Source organism: Canis lupus, chromosome 18 (assembly GCF_003254725.2).
Source record: "Canis lupus dingo isolate Sandy chromosome 18, ASM325472v2, whole genome shotgun sequence".
NCBI lineage: Eukaryota > Metazoa > Chordata > Mammalia > Carnivora > Canidae > Canis > Canis lupus.
Genome location: NC_064260.1, coordinates 16,509,979 through 16,536,007, shown reverse-complemented (window position 1 = coordinate 16,536,007; position 26,029 = coordinate 16,509,979). Strand labels below are relative to the sequence as shown.

The 26,029-nt window shown below is 36.8% G+C and overlaps 1 protein-coding gene across 2 annotated transcripts in view; it reads right to left on the bottom strand.

Annotated features, from left to right (window-relative positions):
- Positions 1–26,029, bottom strand: part of RELN (reelin) — a 492,310-nt gene that overhangs the window by 222,556 nt on the left and 243,725 nt on the right. For both annotated transcript variants that reach the window (XR_007403524.1, XM_025449216.2), the window contains exons 7-8: positions 22,709–22,805; positions 17,592–17,643 (exon numbers count right to left, since the gene is read on the bottom strand). Coding sequence is in view for 1 of the 2 variants with exons in the window: in XM_025449216.2 (XP_025305001.1) it covers positions 17,592–17,643; positions 22,709–22,805 (149 nt within the window). In the remaining variant the exon portion in view is untranslated. The remainder of the gene's footprint in view (positions 1–17,591; positions 17,644–22,708; positions 22,806–26,029) is intronic.

Below are 26,029 nucleotides of genomic sequence, written 5' to 3'. Positions count from 1 at the left end.
AGTTCTGACCTCTCCACCAGGAATGTTTCTACTGCATGAAAAAGTTTCTTAAGTGCAATATCTTCTTGATTGTGACATTATCTTGTCTAAGTTGATTTGTTTTGTTTCTGTTGGAATATTTGAAAAGATTAACACAATGTTCTTTCTTTTTTTTTAAGAGAGAGAGAGAGCATGGTAGGAGATGAGACAGAGGGAGACAGAGAATCTTAAGCAGGCTCCATGCCCAGCGTGCAGCTCAATGTGGGGCTCGATTCCACAACCCTGAGATCACGACCTGAGTTGAAATCAAGAGTCAGATATTTAACTGACTGAGCCACCCAGGCACCTCAAATACACTGTTCTAAGGGAGAAAAAACATTTTACATTTAGGAACAAACTTAATACAATTGTAACCTTACAGAAAAATGTTACTTTAAAAAACAAAAAGCTTATTTATTTGTTCAAGTGATCTCTACCCCCAATGTGGGGCTTGAACTCACAACCCCAAGATCAAGAGTCACATGCTCTTCTGACTGAACCAGCTAAACACACTGAAAAATGTTATTTTTAATTGTAATGTTATGGATTAATGAGAAAATCTTTGATGGTAGGTGCATGTTAATGTGTCACATAGGGTTTTTGAAAAACATTTATTTATTTGAGAGAGAGAGAGAGAGAGAGAGAGAGAGAGTGGGAGGAAGGGCAGAGGGAGAGAAAATTCTAAAGTAGACTCCCTGCTGAGTGAGGAGCTAGATGTGGGGCACCATCTCACCACCCTAAGATCATGACCTGAGCTGAAACCAAGACTTGGCCACTCAGCTGACTGAGGCACCCAGGTATCCCTGTGTTATATAGGTTTAAACATACCTTATTTAATTGGTCTTATGAGGGAAGTCTACAAGATAATAAATTCAGTGTTTGTTAGCATTACTAATAATTCTATATAATTTTTTTGACTTTACTTTTTAGAGTGAAATCTCCTCTGACACAACATATCTTTCAGAGAGGAAAGTATGCACATGGGCTAGGAGAGGATGGGGTACTCAGGCTACCAGGGTTGCAATCTGGGCTTAGATACTTCTTAGCTTTGTGACCTTGGGCACGTCACAGATTCCATGTTTGTAGAATGTAAATAATAATAGCAATCTCTCCACAGAATTGACGCAAAGATTAAGGAGTTAACACATGAAACATGCCTAGAAGACAGTTCTTGGCCCATACTATTTAACAGATTCTAGCTATGATTCAATATTTTTTGTTTCACTTCAAAAATTCATTTATCTTAGAAAAAGGAGCACATTTCTGACCATACTTGTTCACAGGCTAAATATTAAGTTGAATTACTGCTTATCAAATAACTTACAGTGCATTTTTCCTATGGCTTCTTTTTTGGGGGGGTTATTTCCAGGCTCTTTAGTGGAAATGCTATACATTCAACACAGAAATAAAAACTGAGACCAAAATGAGTAAACTACTTGTGTGTTAGTATCACTGGTAAATGTATTAGTGGGGAAGAGAAGAATCCACCTGATAAGAAAAAGAAGGTGCTCTGGGAGAAGGGTAGTAAGACAAATTAGTATAAGGTCCATATAATTGCTGGAGTGGAGTTGAAATTTTGATTTTACAGTTCCTAGCATCCAAACAAAACAGAAAATCTGATCAGCATTTCAGTAGCACTCATGAAGAAAAAAATTCTAATAACTTGAAAGAACAATAGTGGTTGCTACGAACAGGTTAGGTGCCACTATGTGCACACCTCCTTTACAAATAAGGAGTGTTCTGGGGGAGGTTAATGGGGTTCAGAATTAGATAAACCAGAATCACACTTTCACCACTTCACTGTACTGCTTCTGGTGAACAAAAACACACTTTAAAAAATAGTTCTTCATTTTCACATGGTCACAACAGGTTGGGAGAAGCTTCTGTACTGTTTCTTCTACTCAGGCTTCTGATCTGAAGCCATAATGGCCTTTTTTGGTACAGAGAATAAAACTTAAAGGAATGAACCACCTTTAGCCTAAATATCATGCCTGTTACTAACTAGGCTCTCAGGTTCTATAATAAGAGATGATTAGTGAAACTGCACTAAATAAAAGGAAACAATCTGTTGGGGTGCCTGGGTGGCTCAGTCAGTTAAGTGTCCAATGCTTGATTTCTGCTCAGGTCACAATCTCAGGGTCTTGAGATCAAGCCCTGGCATTGGGCTCTGTATTCAGCGGGGAGTCTGCTTGAGATTCTCTCTCTCCCTCTCCCTTTCCCTCTGTCCCTACCCCCTCCTCACAAATACATAAATAAATATTTTTTAAAAAGGAAGAAAGGTCATGTTTGCTTGGGCATCACTTTCTCTACAGGTGCCCTGAGCATCCCTCTCCTTCCCTTGCAGCCACATAAACCTCTGGACCCTTCTCCCGTGTATATTTTAAATCGATACCTTTCCTTTACCTTCACCACTACCTCCTTAGGTCATCTTTCTCCCCCAGATCAATGGGATAACCTTGTGACTAGGTTTTCAGACCACACACAAAAGGTTAACCTTCTTCCAAAAAGTTTCTTTGTTGTTTGCTTTCAAATCTATAGGAAGGCATTTCAAAGAGATTTTTAAAAAAATAGATTTATTTCAAAAAAGCAATATCCTAACATTTCTCAATTTAAAATATTTTAATTCTGTGAAAAGCATTAACTTGATATAACAGTGCAATCGGGATTAAATTTAAGATACCAGGCAATTCACATCTATATTCTAAATAACAAATTCCAAAATAACTTATAAATCTGTTTCTGAAAAAAACATTTACCATAAAGAAATCATAAATACTTATAAGTGTCAAATAGTATCTATTACTTTTTAAAATTAAAAGAATTAAAATAATGGCAAAGCTTAGTTTTCTATGGTTGCCTCCTTTTACTGTTAGAGATCCTCATCACTGTAATTCAAACAAATACTTCACTGTAATCTTAGTCTGACCTATGAATCATTTACCTCAATTTAAAGTTACAACTGAAATTGGTATCAATTTCTACCCCTGGTTATATTTAAATAGTACTATCCCTAGTATCATTTAGAAAAAAAGAGACAAGTAACTTTCTACTTTGTTATACGGAGCCAGGCCAAGATTATTAATCTATCAATCAACCAATCAATGAGTCAACCAATTATCAGAAGTATTTCTCATGTCAGAGATACATGTGAACTTAAAAACCTAGCTAACTTTCTTGTGATAAAGTCCCATTTCTCTTGACTTCGGCTGTCATTCAGGAAAAAAGCAGAAAATGCATACCCTTTAAGCAACCTTTACCATTTAGGAAGTAAAATAACATTTAGTCCTCACATTTACATAAGGCTCTTGTGGTGACACAACGGCAGTCCACATGGCTCTTATGTTGGCTGTTCCTTTTGCCAGGCTAACTCTTTTACACAATTCAAGCCTCTGCTCAATGGTTACACTCTTAGAGACCTTTTCCCAGCCACCTCCAATAAAATGCTACTCCTCTCTTGCTGAAACCCTGATGTACTTTCTTCATCACATTTATTACTTGCTGACATATTCATTCGTTCAGTGGTTGCCTCCCCTCATCAGAATGCCAGCTCCATCTGGGCAAAGGTCTTGTCTCACAAATCCCATTGCCCCAATGTCTTGATTACTACTTCACATAGAAGAGGGCCTCAGTGAATAGTTGTTGAAAAAGTGAATGAAAGGGTGCCTGAGTGGCTCAGTCGATTAAGCATCTGACTCTTGATTTCAGCTCAGATCATGATCTCAGGGTTTTAACAGCAAGTTCCACATTGTGCTCTCCACTGAGTATGGAGTCTACTTGAGATTCTTTTTCTCTCTCTGCCCTCCTTCCCTCTAAAATAAATAAAAATCTATTAGAAAAAGAAAAAAGTGAATTAAATAAATCTAGAAGTCAGTTAAACTCAAGGAAGAAAGTCATTTGGAAATACAATGATACCATTATAAACTTAAAAAAAATTTATTTAAAAAATTTAATATTTTTCTTCATCTCTCTTCCATTATTATGTATTAAATATTTGTATTAAAGTATAATTTTTAAAAAAGATTTTATTTATTCATGAGAGACACACAGAGAGAGGCAGAGACCCTGTATTAAAGTATGATTAACATATAGGTTATACTACTTTTAGGTATAAAATATAATAACAATTCTATATATTACTGTGTTCATCACAGTATATATAGTTTTATTATCTTTTTTGGTACACTTCTTAGCATATTAAAGAAATAGGGTTGACTTACAGTCTTGGTCCACCAACACAGAGACTGACATTCTTTTATAAAAAATTTATTTTAGAGGGGCACCTGGGTGGCTCAGTGGTTGAGTGTCTGCTTTTGGCTCAGGTTGTGTTTCCAGGGTCCTGGGATTGAGTTCTGTATTGGGGTCCCCACTGGAAGCCTGCTTCTCCCTCTGTCTATGTCTCTGCCTCTCTCTGTGTGTCTCTCATGAATAAATAAATAGAATCTTTAAAAAATAAATTTATTTTAGAGAGAGAGAAATAGAGAGATAGCATAAGTGGAGGGAGGGGCAGAGGGAGAGAGAGAATCTCAAGCAGACTCCCTGCTGACCATGGAGTTCAACAACTCTGGGCTCCATTCTATGACCCTCAGGTCATGAGCTAAGTTGAAATCAAGCATTGGACACTTAATCAACTGAGCCACACAGGTGCCCCGAGACTGACACTCTTATAGGAAGAGCCAGAAAGGCAGCTCATTTGATCTCTCATGTTGAGATTTGTTTGGGTGACATTACATAGTTCACTTGATGTCCCTCTATTTAATATCTTTTCCTGGTGACAGAGCAAACTACAAGTTTAAGTTAACTACAGTTGGTTGAATAAAGATACGGTAAATTGATATTTCTTTGGGGGCTGCCTTAACTAAGACATCATAACCATATGTTCAGACAAAATGTATTCCTAGTTAACTCATAGTCTCTTTGGTTACCTAGTCCTAGGATTTAGGACCACTGTGGGAAGGTACTTAGAGTCATGAAGATAAAACACTCTCACTTTACAAACTAGTTGCCAGAAGCCCAGACGCCTTCAGTGCTTGCCCAAGGTTATGTGGCAAGAAGGTTATATGGTCAACTGGCAGAGAAGGACTGTATGGCCTGACTCCCAATCCAGTGCTCTTTTCCCTTCCCTGTTTATACCAACAGCAAAAATCATTTGTCAATAAAAATGAGCTGTAAAGACATGGAAACATGCTGTACAGTATTATAAGGAATACATGGGCTTAAAATATCTACATTATAAAATCCCTGAGATCTTACAGTTCATGCCTGAAAGAAGTAAGATACAGATTTTCAATTTGATAATGATCCTACACATTTAAGTGACATTATCAATAAGGAGTTAGGAAGGTCAAATGTTAATAATTACCCAAAAAAACCCCTCTGATCCAGAACCAGAATTCTCTATTTCCTCTATAGAAAATATTATAAAATTGTATTTGAAGAGAATATGCAGGAGAATATGCAGCCAAAAATTTCAGGGTAAAAAGTATTACAGAGCATTTCAGTTAGTCAACAAAGATGCTATATTTCTGGATTTGTGATTTGGGGGTACTGTTGGCTTCTAAAACTTTGTAATTTGTTGTGACTCCTGTTCTCATTCTAAATAAATGCATTTGCACCTAATTTTGAAAGTGTGATTTTGTATGTTTTTCCTTAAAGAGATCCTAGCCCTGACCCAAAATTATATAAGCTTCAGATGTGGACTCACAGAACCTGGACCCACCCTGTGCAAGAGCACATACTTCTTGTTCCTTTTTGCATTTCATCAGTGTCCTAAAGCACAGAAGGTAGGTAACATAGTTCATTTCCCACTTTGCTTTGCATGGCACATTCAAGCATTAACTGTACTTTTTTTATTTTATTTATTTATGATAGTCACACAGAGAGAGAGAGAGGCAGAGACACAGGCAGAGGGAGAAGCAGGCTCCACGCACCGGGAGCCCGACGTGGGATTCGATCCCGGGTCTCCAGGATCGCGCCCTGGGCCAAAGGCAGGCGCTAAACCGCTGCGCCACCAGGGATCCCTGTTAACTGTATTTTAATGCAGGACAACGTTTAAAAAAAAGAATGAAAAGTTAAAATTTCTTCTCTTTCTACTTAAGGCAGATTTGGCTCAATTAAAACATTCTTAAAAGGAAATGATCACATTATAATGCATTAGGATTGATAAATGGACTTTTATTTTTTATTTTTTTAAAGATTTTATTTATTTATTCCTGAGACACACACACACACACACACACACACACACACACACACACACACACACGGGGGGTGGGGGGAGAGAGAGAGAGAGAGAGAGAGAGAGACAGACAGGCAGGAGAAGAAACAGGTTCCATGCAGGGAGCCTGATGTGGGACTCAAACCCTGGTCTCCAGGATCATGCCCTGGGCCAAAGGCAGGCTCTAAACCGCAGAGCCACCTAGAGATCCTGATAAATGGCCTTTTAAATGATTGTTTTTTATGTTAGATGGGAGCTACTCACTTTCAGCCTGTGTTGAAGATGAACCTGAATGAAACCTACATTGATCTTCATGAACCTCAGAGGCTCAACAAACGTCCCAGAGGACCTGTAACTTCTGGGCCCTGCTTAACTTGAGTGCTTCTGTGCAATGCTGGCTGAGAAAATCTTCAAGTGCTGTTAGAGTTTATAATGCCAAGAATACAGGAGCACACAAGCAGGTAGCTATTGTATGCTAGTGCATGAAGCCCCTAGGAAACACACAGAAAACCTGTTCATTGTGCAAGAGCCCAGTCAGCATAGCATACTTGTAGGAAGATCACAAATACCTCCTAGAGGCAGGAAGTCTCCCCAATTCACAAATGAACTTTCCCCCTTTCTTCCCATCTCTCTTGGGTGGTGCTATAAAAACAAAGAACTTTAAAAGTAGGTTAATTTGGTATAAAATCAAGGCCACCGAAAACACAAAAATATTAGTAATTTCTTCTATTAGGAATTGAAGATTTATTTCCTTTCTCAGAATAATACCCACACAGGTCCATAATCCCTTGAGGTAAGACAAATTTCATGATCCAAATTATTTACTTACATAATTAACATACGGATTTCACAAAGGTGATGTGGTGCATATACCACATATTACGCAACGTCCCCACCAAGGTCTGGGGCAACATTCTGCCATCAAACACATTAGTATTTCTGTAGTGAAATGCACGAAGATCCCATAAATAGTATAAATAAAGATTATAAATAGCTTTAAATTATTTCAAGTCAGGATTTGCTGACAGATGAATCCAGGTCATGTTAGGCTTTGCCATCATGTAAATTTTTTTTTTAATAGGCTTGTGGTTTTTTGGAGTTTTTTGTAATATGGAATTACAGATTAGGGATTGTGAGCCTGTATTTCCAGTAACTCTATTTCCTTTTACTCTTATGGTGGAAGAATAAATCATATGGTTTTAGGCTCCCAACGTCTGGGTCATTTTATTTTTATTTGGTTATGCCCTTCTCCACAAAAGCCTGGGACTTTTCAAAGTAAATCAGAGCAGAAACAATAGAAAGAGCTACTGTCCTCTCGGGAGGCTGCCTCTTTCCTCAAAGCCTCTGCCTGCAAAACAAGCTGCCTTTTAAAATGTCGCACAGAGCCATGGAAGGAGGAGAGAAGTGATCTCACAGAATTTATGGATGGGGACAAGCACTGCCAGAAATCATGCCTCCAGAGAGCAGAGCGGGAGCCCATAAATACTGAGCGCTTGAGGACTGCTTGGACGGGGCTCTGCTGAGAATCCCTGCCACTGCCATTACTCACCCCTCAGACCTCAGAGAGGAGCAGGGCTCCGGGAGCTACATGTAAACCACAGCATTTGATAGAGAAAGATCATAAAGTCAGGAAATGGATGCAATCTGGCTACTTAGAACTCCCTGCTATGGCTGGTACAAATCAGGATCAACACACCTTTTCATCTTTTCAGGGTAGACAAATGGAAGACAGGACCATTAACTCCAGGTTGTGGTGATGGAGAGAGAGAAGAGATGAATGGGGGAACTTTTAGAGAAGGCTTTAAAAAGCCAGACGCTGTCACTCTCAGGGGATGTTACATGTTACTATGGGTGAGGGCACTCAAGAAAGGGCCTTGCCCGCCTCATTCTATAGTGTGAAAATGTGATGGAATACATGAAGATATTGGTAAAATAAGCAGTTCTGGCAGTTACCTACCCCTTTCTTGCTAAGAGTGATTTTTGAGGACAGGACTATTCACTGAGGAGAAAATAATTCCCCTATACCCAAAAGCATCAAGGAACACAGTAAAGGCTTATTTGCTACTTTGCAATCTTCTCCAAAATAATTCGGCCCTAAGCAGAATCATAGATTGTTATTATGCAGGTGATCAATATTTCTATGGTTTTACAAACTTCTTTTCAAATATTTTACTGGGGGCAGTTGTGTATGTTAATTTCTAGTAACAACAATACTGTAGAACAATCATTACATTACACTGAGATCTTTATTTCCTTTGTTACTGAGCCTGCCAGAAAAATCCTAAGGGTACTAGCCCATGGCATCAAAATAATCTACTATAAATAGAGCAACATTGTGATAATAAATATAAAAGTACTACCTGATGAACAGTATTTAAATGAAGACTCCCAATTTTAAGCATAAAATCCTACCATTTCCAGGATAACTGGTTTAATGTTTCTCAGTGTTCATGCTTGTTTTATTCCTCTCCTACTGCAAAAACCTCAGCTTTATTAGCATTTATGTATTATGCATAATATTTTGTTCTGTGGCATATCTATGTACATTTGTTCCATCAGTTTATAAATTTTGTAAAAAATGTAATCATGTTTATACTCTAGTGGTGAGCCAGCTTCTTGCCTTACACTCTTTATTGTTTTTGCTACTTATTATCTTCCTGTACATCACTTATCCACGTTGGAATGTAGAAGTCAAGGAAAAGGGAAAAAAATCTACCTGTGAAGGCGAAAATTTGGCCCCATGTGGACTATTTCACGAATTCTCAGACCATGGGTAGATCAAATACAGGCAGAATGGCTCACAGAGAGTGCTGCATTTGGCCAAGCCAATGGTCTCTCCCACTTCTCAGAGGCATCCTGTTAGCTGCTGTCCCATGTCTCACTGTGCCTACAGATCCTGCCATGCAGGGTTGCTTCAACCTCACTGCCATATAGGCTTGATGTGCCTGGCCTGGGTCTGTAGAGACAGCAGCTCATGTCTTGCTGGGGTTCGGGGGCTGTAGCCAAAGGGGCAGCAGTCTGATTTGTGGGTAAGAGGCAGGGAAGGAAAAAAAAATGGTTACTGTATCGGATAATGCTTTGTGGCAGTGCTGGGAAGCATCCTGGGGCTTCTCAGTCCCAAATGACAGGGATTGGAATTGTGACTGAAAGGAAGGGGCCCACAGATATGACTTTAATTAAGAACAGGTCCATTCCACACGAGAGGAAATCCTCAAATAACTCTTGGATCTGTCAAGAGCAAATGAATTCAATTTTGGTAAAATATGATGACCGGAGTTGAGATAAATCATTATTTTATTAGTGAAAATTGTCAGCTTAGAGAAATCAACATGTCCAAAATCTTTGATTGTCTCAAAAGGTCAAATAATCAATTTCAAATAAGTATGGAGTTTATGTCTATACCTCTGTTTTGCCCACAAAAAATGCCCTTGGGGGGTATGTAGCATATTTTTAACTGAAGAAGCATTTTTCAAGGACAGTACTGAGAGATGGACCACTATATGGAAGTGACATTTCCATTTAAAGGATTTACTAAAGACTGAAATTAAGGATTAAGAGAGGTAAAGTAGAATAGTAAAATTCTCAAAACACTAAAATCCTCAAACACTGAAAACAGGGTTCCTTTAAACTCGAAAAACTTTTCTGATGTAGAAAAAGAGCTGGGTTTTCAAAGTGACTTGTCCTCACCTTCTGTTTTGTATTTATTTTTAGAATGAGGCAACTGGCAAGAAATTCTGTTTTGACGGACTTTATTAGTAAACAGGCTACTGGATCTACAAACCTTTCTTGCTGAATAAATGTGACAGTACGTGATTTATTGTACTTAATATTTTGCCCCTTAGTCACTTCTTTGGCTGAAATCCCCGAACCTCATTAGGTGACTTCTTTCAGTTGATGGCAGATGGACAATGACCACAGGATATAAAATGAACAGCTGTCCTCCTCCCCTTTTGTACCTTTCTCCCTTTCAGCCCTATCCCCACGCCCTCACTTCCAAAATATTTATTTTTTCCTCTTTACTGCCACTCCTATCATAAGGAAGAAAGGAAGCAACTCTCTCCCAATTTAGGGAATACCATGCTATTTCCAGCTACTTCTGGATGTCTACCCCTTTTGCACATTTCCTCCCAAGCCCACAGCGTAGAGCTTCCATCAGATCCTATGCTGGGAGAAATAGAAGGAAGAGAAATGCAAAATGTGCCAGGCTTTGCCAGGTTCCCTGCCAAGTAGCCCTTCTTTTCCTAGGGCTAAGGCCATACAACCTAGCCCTAGTGGTCGGGTCCGACTCATTTTCTGGGAGGACTGGTCCCCATCTTAGGCAGCAGGTGTTAAGTACTGTCCCTCCCCACCCCCAGCAATCTGGAAACTCAGCATTACCACCCCTGCTGCAGTTCTGGCTTTGACCTTGATCTTCAGGTCATAGAATAGTCCTTGTCTTGTCCTCCTACAGGCTTCCATCTCTCTAAACTTCTTTGTGGCACTCTGCCTTGGGAGCAGTACTACACCTGCTCTTACCAGTCTCCCTCCCAAATGATAGAATCCTGCCTCTCGACCTCCCTGTGTCTGGATTTTCCAACAGGCTGTGCTCTCACTCTGCTCTGTAGTCTGCACCCTTCCTTGGCTTCTTCTCACATGTGGACTCTCCTTCCAACCATCTCTTTAATAAATAAAATCCTTGCCAGTTAGGCAGTGTCTTGGGTTTGGCTTTCTCCACAGTGGATGCAGACACATCACATAAATATGGTATACATCCTAAAGATCTCCCTGAAAGAATTCCTGATCAAGAGTCCTTGATTGATAAGAAGATGAAAATTGCTGGCTCAAGTTCTAATATTGCCCATGGATCTCATTCAGCTTGCTTCCTTGCCTCAGCAGTCAAGAGTGGGTATAGTACTGAGCACCGGTGTGGAGTATCACTGAGTCTCTTTCCAACCATGAATTTAATCCGATACAGTCCACAGTTATTTAGTTCTAGTTGTGAGCAAAATTCTGCCCTATAAACAAAGAGGATACTTGTTCACTGCTTAGTCCTCAAGGGCTTTAAACAGTTAAGCTTTAAAGGGTGAAAGTGGATGTACAGAAATGACTGGTGTATAAATCAAAGCAGAGTGAAGTAGGCATGATAATATACAGAGGAAGTGGGGGTCAGAGATACCAGGCTAGGAGCATGAGCTGAGTTTTCATAGAAGAGACCAGTTAGTCTATACCAACAATCCATTTCCTCTTGTCTTATAGTTTACTGCTTCTACTCCTCCTACTAGAACAGCCTTCAATAAATTTTAGTAGAACATATTTATGAATGAATTGCTGATATTTATTTTTTAAGCCTCATCAAGCTGAGTGACAAAGAATTAAATATTTCAAAGGGAAAAGGGTACAGTACCTTTCAGATTGTATTTTATTTCACATAATGATAATTATTTAGTTATCAATTGTAATTATTCAAGAACACATCTAATTCATCTCAATAATCTTTGCCAGAACCTTATGCTTAGTAGAATTTTACAATATTTGAGACTATTGCTCTTTTATAACTTAAAAGAGGACTTCAGAATTTGGGGTGAGGTGGATTTGAGATATACATAAAGTTTATTTAAACTGGTCTTTTAAAATATACAGTCCCCAAAAAGGAAAAGAAACTCCATAATGAAGAAGCAAAATAACCTGAATTATAATCACTTCCAAACCTTTATTTATTGAATCTGGATAACACAGAGGTGTTCTATATATAAAGATTTTGGTTTTTGTGTTAATATAGGTCTTTGAAGATCTAAAACTCAAGTCATAAACAAGTCTTATCTTAATATCTTTTATATCCAAGAATCTTACAATCAAATAAACATGTTATTTAACCTTAAATTCATATGTATTAAACTAATTTCACCATAAAATTCTTCTAAACTTCTGTACTTTATTAATATTTGTTTTGAGCTCAAGTCATCAGAGATTTTGTTTGTCTCATTCTTAGAGATTATGTTTTTAGAAGAGGTTTTCACTATTTCATAACAAATTCCCCAAGGTTTTACTCACTTACCAAGGAGAGTGACTCCTGAAAAAAATGAGAGTCTAATTTAGAAACATATCTCAGGAAGCTCACAGAGGAAATGAATAATTCCTACCAAGACATGGAGGGCTCAATTTTTCCTCCCTCTGAATTAGCTGTTCTGAGAGTAGAGAGAGACTTTCTCTATTGGATCAAGTTCTAAGTAATTAAGATGTTTATGAACTAGGCTTGAGGGAAAAGCTGCTTCCCTTATGATAAATGCAATATAATACCTCATACAAGTAGCATTTTATTCATTATATCTATTAAGAAAAAATAAAAATAAAATGCAAGATCTCTTTTCTTTTACAAAGCATATTCCAATGCACCAATAATAGTACCTCAAACTTCTCTTATTTTCTAGTATTTATTTTTCAAACTACACTCACACAAAGTGAGAAGCTCTCATTTATCTCAGAGACTCTGTAGCACACATAGTGCATAAGAGAACAAATCAGGCCTAAGGACACTGTCATATTTTAATCTGTAAATATAAAACATTTATGATTTAATGACTGCCTCCTGTCTTGAGATGGTTAAAAACAAACGAGAAAAAGACAGTAAAAAAAAATGCCCACAGAAAACCCTAAATCTCAGGATATTCATAAGTAAAGCCAAAGGAAAAAGGTACTAATTCTATAAATTATGAACAAGTAATAGATTCTAGCTGGTTCACTAATAACAAACTGATCAATACATGGATATATATTATTGTCCTCTGGCTTCACTAAAAGCGTAACTTATTGGTGATTTAATGTTTCCTTCTGGGTCAACATTTCCACTGACTGAGGTCCTCAGATCACCATGCCCAAATCCTCTCTTGACATGAAATATCGGCATCGAACCAATTCAGCACTTGGTTATGTACTATTACAGATGTCTCTGTAATAGTTACTTGCCACTCAGGCAAGAAACATTTACGAGCATCTACTTAGTTTGAGTCCCTGGGCTACGGGCTGAGAATAACATGACGGACAAGACAGATTTACTTCCCAAGCCAAACTCTGTTCTTTATGGCATATGTTTTTAAATGCTTTACCTTTAATCCCCATTTGGCCTACAAATTCTATTAATCTGAAGAAAGAGCTAGGCTAAACTGCACAAGCACAGTACTTGGCAAGATCTTATTGAGTGAATGAATCCATGCAGATTTATATCAAGTCTGACTCTTAACACAACTGTCCAAATGGTCTTTCTTAAGAATTAATTTCACTATATTTTTATTGCTCAAGAGAGAAAGAGGCCATTTCAGGCTTCTTCCTTTTTCTTTTCTTTCTTTCTTTCTTTCTTTTTTTTAAAGACCTTATTTATTTGAGAGAGACAGAGAGAACATGAATGGAAATGAGGAGAAGCAGACTCCCCACTGAGCAGGGCGTGACTCAATCCCAGGACACTGGGATTATGACCTGAGCTGAACGCAGGTGCTTAACTGACTGAGCCACCCACATGCCCCCATTTCTGACTTCTATTGACTTTTAAGTAAGTTTAAAATCCCCAACCAATGAAGAATAATTCTTCAAATGGACCTGATTTTATCTGACATTGACCACAGCCACCCCTGGCCAGACCTTCTGCTCCGGGAAGGTGCTCATGTTCCCACCCTAGGTATTGCTTGAGTCAGTCTTTCTCCTCACCTAGAAAATCTTTGTCCTTCCAGTGACTCATGTCGTCGGCTTTCAGGGATTCTCCTCTTTAAGAAGCCTTCCTGACCTGCTCTGCTCTGAGGACCTGCCCCCATAGGACCTGTACACATGTCCATCTCTGTTTATAGCATTCCTGCAGCTCTCTAGAGGTTTCCTGCTCTGTGTGCATCCAGAGCCTTCTACCAAACTACTAAGTACCATAAAACCCTCTGATTTCTCTCTCTGTCTTTCTATAGTTAGTTAATTCAGGAAAAGGCTGGGAACACAGCAAATACTCAGTGAAATCTTGTGAAGTGAATGAAGGATACAAAGCACTCAGTGCTTCCCTTGACCCCAGGATCCTGTCTGAGAAAGCGGAGTTGGGAGGCATCTGTAAGATAATGGTGTGCAAGGACATCATCTCAAATTTTCCTTCCCTATCCCAGAGGAAATCTAAAGGAAATGGGTAAATATCTCTAAGGCTACAACCATAAATTCCACTAGGTGACTTGAATGAATTGAGTGAGGAGTGTAGCAGATCAATGCTTCAGCACAGACATGGATATGAGATCTTTCATTGGAATGGAAAAATGAAAAGTTCTTCTGTAAACATTTTAGGACACTTTTCAAGATGGTTTAGCTATTGATAACATGATAAATTTCAGGTTGTGGAGCTGTGCTTTCAGGATGCTTTAACTTCAAAACTCATTGGTGAAGACAGCCTGTATACTTACGCATATATTTACACATGCGTGTGCGCAAATGTCTGTATGTGTATATGTTTATGTACTTAGAAAGGGTTGGAGGGCACTGCTGTTACACTGTAGCATAGAAGAGTTTATTTGACATGTTTGGTAATTTAAGATATTTCTGAACACGTAGCTCTGAGGTACTTGGGATTCTGTTGGATAACGCTTATGATAGAATGAAAATGTTTACAAGAGCAGTATAAAAGTATCAAGGCAACAACTTACTTAATTGTGGCTATATGCCCATAATCATGAATGCAATTCATCACTAAAGCTGTAGATAATGACAGAGTTCACTAGAAAATTGACCGTATTACATCCAAATCATCACCCTACACAATGAACATTTAACATCCTTAAGGACTTCCAAGGAGTGATAGGAAATCTGATCATATTAACCATTAGTATAGACTTGGATAATTCTCTCAACACACAAAGAAATATAAATGTTGGGTTGTCTACTTACATTGTTTTTTTTAATAACATGTGCAATATAATTTTTGAACTGAGTGTAAATGCAATGGCTGCTACTTGACCACATTTGCTACTTCGGTATTTGGTCATTTTGGGACTTGTAAAGCTCAGGATGTGTGCCCCTATCTAGCCCCACACCATCCATTAAAGAGAATAATGCGACCACCAAGCACTCATAATGATGTACAGGAAACCATTTCTGAAAAGTTGCGCCCACTCTACTGTACTGACCATTTACCAGCATATGCCATCCAGCTAACACTGTGCCACTCGTTGTTTCTCAGCCACCCTAATCCTTCTTACTGCCCAAGATTTTTATTCTCAAAATGCAGTAAGCAAATGCCCCAGGGAAGTCCTAAGCAATCAGTTATAATTTTTCACAAATATTTTGTTTCATTCCCAAACAATGTGTTAAAATTTCACTTTTGATTCTAAAACTGCCACTCAAAAAAGGTTTCTAAGTATACTTTTTGTTTATAAACGTGAGATATTTTTAATCTGTCTGTCATCTCTCCATCTATTGATCTCTTCTAGCTTCCTGGTTCTGTTACTCTTCCAGTTTTCTAACGTAGGCCTCAAATCCATGCCTTACATAATACAAGCTGCTTTCTGGCCTGGTCAACTACAGTTCCTTGTTTGCAGTGAAGTCAAGGGCTCTTGCTAAGGCATGTGTTTAGTTCTAGTCCCAACCCCTTGGTCATGGTGCTTGCTCTGGCTTTGGGATTTCAGGGACCGGACCCTGCACCCTCTGATTAGCTCCCCTTCCTACCCCTGTGTCATCAGCTCTGTTGCTCACGGTAGGGTGATAGTAATAGAAGAGGGAATTAATCTCCACCAGCTCCATAGTATATTCTTTACAATTTATAAAAATAGAATTTTTTTGTCCCCCTTTAAGGCAGGATAGTTTCATTGGAATTTCATAAAATTCCTACCTACCTTGAATAAAATTCAAATACTAGTAGAACTCTGAAGCATATAAAGAATATTCTCTTGTATTCTTTAATTGGTTGGAAATAATATCTGAATTTAATGTTCATTTCCCTAACAAAAAGTTTAGAATAAATACTTGGAATATAGATAAACAGGATAGCATTTTCAGCATATTTTTTTATATTAATAGCACAATAAATTTAAACACATTGATTCTGGTTAAGAACCTCTAAGTCATTTGCATGTCATGCTAGAGTTTTTTTAGAAAGTTGTTTTTGTAGCACCACAACTTTCATAAACATGAACTTCATTTGTTTCTTATTATAAAAGTCTTACACGCTCATCCCACAAAATTTAGGATACACTTGCTAATAGATCAAAGAAAACTCTCATAAAAGAAAAGACTCATTATTTTGTTTTTGCTAACGCTTTCCTTATGACCACATATGAACCTCTGAACAGTCTGTAAATTGTTGTAGTCATGCTATTGACGTGAGAAGAAAACAACCCAACTGTAATTTGGGTAGTTTCACATAATACCTACAGAAGCTTCAATGAGGCACGCAGATGAGACGGTGACAAGTGCAAGGCTTAAAGAAAACTGCTCTCAGGCACAATCACCCACAGTGAGCTCCTGGCTGTGAGAACACCACTTTGAGATCAGGAGGAGAAGCTACTGAGGGGAACAGTTATTTTGCTAATGGTGGTTTTCCAAAGACAAGAGGGTGAAGACTGTGGGGTGAGGGGTGGGAGGAGGGATGGGACACAGTGAATGAAGGAAACTATTCCCTTCGCTGGGGGCGCAGCTGCCAGCATCTTCACGTCACAGGCAGAGGCCAGTGTTACAGGACCAAGATCAATAAAACTAGCCCCCTTCTAGAAGGCAGTATCTTTCTTTACCTAGAACATTCCTATTGGAAATTTGTCTGTGTTATTAATTAATCTATGCCTTTAGAGATTAGAATGGAAGATAATATAGACAGCAAAGCTGAACACACTTGATTGGGAGGTTCTTTATTTTGGGGTAGCAATTTTTAGCTCTAATATAAAAGCACTTAAAAGAAATATTGCCAGATACAGTCATTTAAAAATTATCCATGTCTGAATTAAACAGAATATTTATGTCAGACATGAAGCCCTAATTGGTTTCTCTCAGGCAACAATAATTGTCTCTTTCACTACCAGCCAATAAAATTGCAGGAAATTTAACATATTTCAATCCTAATCCGAGCAAAACACAACCAGTAAGGTAATTCTGCCCTAAGAGTCTCATCCCAAGCATTCAAAATCCATACATAAGTCACTTTAAAACATTTTGGATTATCTATATCATTCTTAAATACCGCTCCCTGCTGGAGAGAAGTGAGAACAGAATGCAGCATTTACAATTTTTAATTTCATTGAAAAAATGTTTTATGTTATTTACAGCAACGCTAAGACAGAGTCTTCTCCAAATCTAAAAGCATTTGGCACTAGATGGGACACTATGATTAAAACATACACTTCCAAGCTAAATTGCTATAATTGCTAAAAATACTTACCAATGGAAAATTGGAGGACAGAGGCAGTTGTTGTATTAAGGCTTGTGGTAATCTAGAAAAAGGAATATACCAAAATAAGACAAGACAGAAAGACAGGAGGAGAAAGGAAAGAAAGGAGCCATAAACAGAGGTTGTATTTATCTGGTGGTTAGCTTATTTTCATCGGTATGTCTGAACCTAGATGCATTTCATGGTGCCCTGCGGGAAATAAGGCTGAAAGATCCTGATGTAGGCACTCCAGGCACATGTCTCAGGGTCCTGTCAAAAACCATTTTTAGTGTGATCTGCCCGGTAATCTTGTGAGGGCACTTAACACAGGCCCCTCCACTTCCCTTCAACCTCCCCTCCATCCTACACCAGCGGGTCTAGAGCCCAAAGCAAACACCATCAAAAGACTCCCAAACAAAAACTGGGAGGTAAATTAAAAGCAAATGATGAGAACAAGATTATCCTGAAAACTAAATAGAAATAAACAGCTAAAGGGTATAGCACTTTGATAGGGGACGACGAGATGTTCTAAAGTTGATTGTGGTAAATGAGTGCCTCATTCTGTGAATAAATTCAAAGCCTTGAATTCTATATTTTACATTAATGAATTGTGGAATATGTGGATTATTTCTCAATAAAACTGTTACCTCTCCAAAAGAAGTAATCATAATTAAGGGTCTAGAAATACCCTTCCAACACATTTCTACCACTTTCCTTTAAATCTCATGAAGAAGCATCCTTCAACAATTTTCCCCCTTTTGAAAGAGGAATGGTACCTTATTTAATTTGAAAAAAATTTAATAAAGTATTTCCTTATTTTGTGGAGCAGTGACTTTGACCTATACCTGCTCAAATGGGATGAGAATTAGGGTTCTCATTTTCAATGACTCTCTTGTTGGGTTCCTGGCCCTGTAAGCTAATGTATGGGATGCCTCCCATGCAGTGTCTGTAAATTATAAAGGGTACAACTGGGTTTTTATCATGGCAAAACCAGTAGGCAGTCTTACTTCTGCTTCTTATATGTCATAATATTATCCTTAGATTTATCCCTGCATGTTATTTGGCTCCCATGTGCTGGAGTCCACAACTGTGGAAGGGTCAGGAAATAGCCAGTTGATGAACTGCTGTGGAAACTACTGGGAAAACGAGTGAGCAAGCATCTTGTTTTGCCAGGATTCAGCCGAGCTGTGAGTATCCAAAGATCAGAGGTATGCTTCCCATTTCTACAATGCAATTTGGAAAGATGACTGAATGTATGCTTTAAATATGTGACTTTAAAATTCATGAGGAAGCAGGTAAAAGAGGGGAGGTCAAGAGAAATAGTTTACAAATTGTTAAATACCAGCTCCTAATTGATTTTAAATATAGCAAAAATCACTGATGTCAGGGTGTCAGAGGAAATTCTGTTTAATTTCAATCCCTCATTATCACAGATTATCTGCTAAAAGAAAACTGGCCCACCATGCCCAAAGCCCTGTTTCCTGCTCTCTTCCCCTCAACCAGAGTCATTAGAGAAAAATGCACTGAGATAATTTTCTTTAAATAACTAGGATACTAGCTCCTTTTTAAGATTCTTTTAAAAGGCATCTGGGTTTTTTTCCCATAATTTTTACAGTAACTTCAATTATTTGTCCTCATAAGTTTTCCATTTGGATAAGTTGATCTTACAGTCCAAAGAGGTACATGAAAATTTTTGAAGTTTTCACATAAATTGAATGAATGTTCTTTCCACCTCTGATTTTATATAATTGAGTAGATTCCCAGGTGAATCATGAAACGCTCCTGAATATAAGTTCTTTGAAACAATGGTTTCCTATAAACTAAAAGCACCATGCTTATGGCTAAGGTAGTGCATGAAACAGACTAGAGAGTCTGAGATACTTATCCTGCTGGTGGAATAAATGATGCTATGTCACCTGCATGATGAAATTCCACAGACATGACCACCACTAGCAAACAGTAAGTTGCTTGGAATTTGGCCAAATTTCAAATTACATGTGCTTACTGAGAGTGAGTGATCCTGGACCTAGATTAGTCATTGATTCTACAATTTTTTTTCTCCACCAGGGACGCTAAGGACTGATACAATGGTTAACTGTCATTTCTTTGCCTTTACTCATTTAGCTCATTAGTAAAAGTGTTGGCTACAAGAAGGAATAGGAAAGACGAAGAGAAAAAAGTAATAGGAAGCATTGCCTATAAAGTCTGTTGACCTATGTTTACATTTGGGTCCTATAAATTAGTTGTTAGCCTTGAGTTCACATATGTAATTTTAGTTTGCAAAGTTATTAAGTCTTTACATCTAACATTCTGAAAACGAAAGACCTCTAACATGGCTTTTGATAAATAATACAGCGATTATGAATGTCTGACAGAACTTTTCTCCTATCAAATTTCAGTGGTCTTAAATTATCAAATAGACTCCAAATCACAGAAAATTAGTACAATCACAAAATGAATATGAACTCACTATAGGTGAGGCTATTGATTCTGCACATCTTCCCTGCAAAATTTTTGGGGACTTGATCCTGTTTTAGCCCAAACTTCTCCTTGCAACTAAAATACATTTCAAAATATATGAGAATAATTCAACAAGTAATTTCTTAAAAACAACAATAACAACAAGAGGGGGTCACATAACCAACTTGTTTCATGCTCTGAGGGAGCACATTTTCTCTTAAAGGAGTAGATAAATGGATTCCTCATCACCTTCACTTTAGATCAGCAAAATGAATAAAGTTAGGGTACCATCCCTCAAAATATGGAGATCTTACTGAGTTAAATAAAACGTGTGAGGGCTGCAGCACAGCAGCAGCTGAAACATAAATGCATGGTGTGCCCAAGTGACAGCAGATGCTGCCTCTCACGGACTCTGGCTTTTATTGAAATAAAATGCCATGTGATTGAATTCACAAAATGGAAATGCTCTTGCTGGCATTATGGAAGATATTGCATTAGGCTTACGGAAATTCTTTGCCTGTGATCCTCTGTTTCACAACTTCAGCAAAAATTGAATTTATGAAATATAAGAAGGCAGATTTGTTAAAAAGTGATGTTTGGGGGGCTGCTACCTTTCATCAGTCTCAGGGACAACAGTTTTGACTGTATCCAGTCTTGAGCGCCAAGCAAATATTTGAATTTTCATAAGAATTGTGAACTGACAACTAAATACCTTCCTTTTCATTTAGTTGATCTGTCTTCTGTAAACACAACCTGGGTACAATATATATTTTTGCTCCTGAAACACCAACGCAGCATAAAAATGATTGAAAATTAGAAGTTGGTAGTGTGTAAAATGTGGATGTTATTCCTATATCTTCATTTTATTTCCTTGGAGTCCACAACACAATCCTTCATACTTATGATGGGAATGGAAATCTACATATGTCTTTTTTTTTCTTTCTTGGATGAAGAAAATTACTTTGAGTATTTTGGTTTTAGTTGAAAGGCTAATTTCACATTAATTATAGAAAAAAAATCAAAACTAGTCCATTTGGGTACAAAAACTCTAATGCTAAATAAACTGAGGAACAGTGAAAATAGGATTAAAATATACATGGGTACAATAAACTAGATACTTAAGATTTTATGCTACAGAAATATGAACTTCGGCATTATATTTTTAGATATGTTTATTTCTTATTTACCAGTAGAAACAAAAAAAAAACTTGCCAAGCATTTCCAGAAATATTACTGAATGGGAGAACATTCTAAAAAAGGCATTTATTCTAAGCTTAATTAACTAAAGTTTTATTTTATTTTAAGGTTTATAGATCATTAATTCGCTCATGGTACATTATGTAAAATGCACTAGCAAATTTATTTTTTCAAGAAGAACTTCACTACCAGAGTCACATTTGTCTGCAGGAATATTATAACACCTTGTGAGACTTGAATTATGAGCACCTATTATTTTAATTTGCATCCAATTAATTCTGTTTGTGTTCTAATTTCAGCTAAAAACTCTTCAATTTATCAATGTTCTGCAGCTCGTATCTTTAATAAATTAAATGTATCCATTGCCATGAAAGGGGTATTCAAGCAGCATAAAATAAGAACCATGTTATAAAAATTAATTGACTTTCACTTTGATAACTAAATCTTCTTTTAATTGCCTAGCTAGTCTTTCTCCCTTTTGTAATGTGGAAGCCAGTCTTTTGGCCACTTTTAAAGTTAATGAATTTGAAACACAATGTGTGATGTAGGGCTGAAAAATACAACCTGTTACCTAAAAGTCCCATGATAAGGAAGATGTGGGAGAAAAAAAGCAGCACTGAAGCTCAAACTGAAAATCAGAAAAGCAGAGCATAGAAGATGCTGTGATGCTGTAAGTAGAACATCTCTCACAAAGAAATTGAGCCAAGAGTAGAACAATTGCTTTTATATCCTTTTTCAAGAATGTGAAATGTAGTCTTTCTGCCAGAACCAAATAACAACAAAAGGCTCATTAGCTGCAATACTGATGGCTGGTGGTTTCATCACTTTTAATTTAGAATGTTCATGTTTCATTTTCCGTGCAATGCAAGAACTTATCTTTGGCAAGCAAAGTCTAATCAGTCTAAATTAAGGGAAAGTAACCTGCTCCTAAACAATTTGGCATAACCCAAAATTTGTTCAAAACTATTTTGTTCAGTGCACTTTAGCTTTTTAAAAAAAATTCAGTGAAGTTCCTTTGTGTTTAGAACACAAAGTTTTGAAATAATGTGATAGAGTTACTCATCTAACATTTTTGGCTTGCAAAGAGAATACAAGATGGTTAAAAGTGGAGTTTTATACAAGAACTTATAAAGCCATAAATTATTTAAATATGATATATATATATATCTGTGTGTCATATATGTCACATGTATGTCATACCCTTATTTTTTAAAAGCCATCTGATCACAATGATGCACCATGTGTATCCATTGATGCTGCCCATTTTATTACTGAATTCTTTATTCTTCCATTTGAAAATAAAGTATAAAACCACTGCTCCCAATTTTGAGATACTTATAATAGGATTCATAATAAAAATAATACTGAAAAATTTCATATGGCTTTTAAGAGCATAAAAGAACCTTTTGTTGGCAAAAAGCTCCATAAAGACAGTGTATTTGGAATAATGTACATAAATAGCATGTACTTACCAATTCTCTCGGACCATATGGCTCACAGAAGGTGACAGCATTGCCATGCATAATTGCACCACACTGTTCTCCGGTCTCACAGTTCTTACATTCAACCCTGTGGGAACAGAGAACACACCCCCAGTCTGAAAATTATGTAGCACAAAGTGGTCTATTGCTCAGGTAAGGAAAGATATAAATCACTGTTTTTCAGTTTAAATCAACATTTTTAGGAAGGTTATGGTTTTTTGTATTGTGACATGTTTATGAAACACGAAACCAGAAAGACTTGAACTTCAATCCCAATTCTTTCAGTCACCGCTATGGTGGGTAAGTTATTTAATTGCCCAAAGTTTTGGTTTTCTCGCCTGTAAAATGAGGGTAATAATATTGACCTAAATCTCTCATAGTTGTCATGAAGATTAAATGAGAGAATGCATGAAACACAAGAGTACAGAACCAATCTCCTAGTAGGCACTTAATGGCAGATGGTATTATTACTAGTAATTACATATAATACATACATACCATATCCAATACAAGGATGTTTACAAATATTAATGATAAGCAAAGTAATATACACTTAATTAACACTTGTACCTCTGAAAACAAAAGATGCTTTACAAATTTTAATTTTCTCTTGAGTTAAGTATAAGTTTAAAATTACTGTCCTCAAATAAATCTGAATGTCTATAAAATATAACATGCTAAAAATAATGGAATCAGCTTATATTTAGTGTACATATTAATATGAAATATATACAAATTCTAAATCAAGCAAATGTTGGATACTGAATTGATACATTAACCTTGAAAATAATTTAATTAGCTGCTTTTTTTTATTATGGCAAAATGAAGTGGTCAATACAATCTTAGGACAGAATGTCAAAAATAAATTTATTCATGCTTTTAGTAGAAACTAAGGTATAGAAATTCTGGATTTGACTCTGCATATTTACAGCAACACAATGCTCTGCATCATGACATCTCAACCTACAATTATTACATACCTAACACGTAGAAAGGATAATCTATGTTTCCTCTATCTGAACCGCAAACCACATGAGAGCTATATTTCATGCAGAAAGGACATTTTCAGACTTTCACATTCTAGGTGCCAAACATTGAGGAAAGAGCAGTATGCCCTTTGTTTTCGTGATCACTGTATTTCACCCTTTCAACTGTTTGCTAATTTCAGAGAAAGAGGGAGTCAGAATTCCCATTCAGGGAGGAAGAAAACAAAAGTGGGAAAAGATACCAGATATCAAAACAAAGCCAAGAAGCAGAAGCACAGTAAGTAAGTAAAAACTTGGCAAATAAAGATTAAGTATTTCCTACATGTGAATTGCATGGATTAAGTGATTGGTATTATTCTTTTGAGCTGTGTTCCCATATAAGCCAATCAGTAATGTCAAGAACCTTTGATTTTTTTTTTTTTAGAATAAACAGAGAATAATTTCTGATACGGAATTTAAAATGCTAGTATCTCATAGCATCACAAATCTTAGTTAGGAAATTGAAATCTTCTCTTGATTACCATGAAGCAAATTTCTAAAAAAAAACCTTTGACATTAGAAGAGACATAATAGTAGCTTCATAAAGGTGACAAACAGCTCTCTTCACTGTTTTATGCCTGGAATGTTGTATTCCACAAATATCTGTTGAATGAATGAAGGGATATAAGACAGCCTCATAAACAGTACTATTATTAAGGCTTGAGGTCTTAGAATAGTACCTACACATAGCTAACATGATGTGTTAGTGTGTTAGCTATTATTATTATTTTCTTTTTTATTATTACAGATTTCCACCATTTTCATCCAGAACTGGTATCCCAGTTGTTTTTTTCCCCCAGAAAGAAACTATTACACGAACTTCTTATTACTGTTTCTCTATCTTTAAATTATAAATTAATTTTTTTCAGGGGATGTGATTGTTATAAAAGCTCAGAGAAGTAGCACAAAATTATAGTGGGGTTTTTACTTAGTGATAGATGAGGATTATTTAGCCTCCAAGTCATTGTGAAATGACTTCAGAGAAACATCAACTTTGACAGAGAAAAATTTTAAACATGTTCAACCCTCACAATGGCTATCTGCCATTTTCATCCAGTGACTGTAAACTAAAATCTTCATTATTGTGAAAAGCTGGAAGATTTTTCTCCAAGATCAAAAACAAGACAAGAGTGCCCACTCTTGCCACTTTTATTCAACATAATACTAAGAAGCCTACTCATAGTAATCAGACAAAGGAAAAAGAAGACTTCTGAATTGGTAAGGAAGAAGTAAAACTGTCATTCTTTGCAGATAACATGACACTATACATAGAAAACCCCAAAGACTCTACCAAAAACTATCAGAACCAACAAATTAACTCCGTAAAATTGTAGGATACAAAATGAATATACAGAAGTCCAATGCATTTCTAAAAACTAATATGAAACTAGCAGAGAGAGAATTAAGAAAATAATTCCACTTACAATTGCATCAAAAAGAACAAAACACTTAGGAATAAGTTTAACCAAAGAGGCGAAAGACCTGTACTCTGAAGACAATAAAACATTTATGAAAAAAATTGAAGATGACACAAATAAATGGGAAGATATACTGTGCTCATGAATCAGAAAGATAAATATTGTTAAAATGTATGTACTCATCAAAGCAATCTATAGATTCAATGCAATCCCTAGCAAAATACCAATAGTATTTCTTATAGAACTAGAACAAATGATCCTAAAATTGATATGGAATCACAAAAAGACTCCAAATAGCCAAAGCAATGTTGAGGAAGAAGTACAAAGCTGGAGGTATCACAATTCCAAATTTCAAGGAATACAACAAAATTATACTAATAGAAACAATATGATATTAGAACAGAAATAGATATACAGATCAACGGAACACAACAGAAAGCCCAGAAATATATCCTTACTTATGGTCAATTAATCTGTGACAATGGAGGCAAGATTACATAATGCAGAAAAGAGTCTTTTCAAAACAGGGAAGCTACATGCAAAAGAATGAAACAGGGACGCTTTCTTATATCTTATACAAAAATAAACTTAAACCTGATTAAAGACCTAAATGTGAGATCTGAAATTATGAAACTCCTAAAAGAATACATAGGCAGCAAACTCTTGGACATGGGTCTTAGCAATATTTTTTGGATTGGTCTCCTTAGGCAAGGGCAACTAAAGCAAAAATAAACTACTGGCACTACCATTAAACTTAAAAGCTTTTTGAGCAAAGGAAACCATCAACAAAACAAAAAGGCAACCTACCTAATGGAAGAAGATATTTGCAAATGATATCTGATAAGAGATCCCCAAAATATATAAAGAAT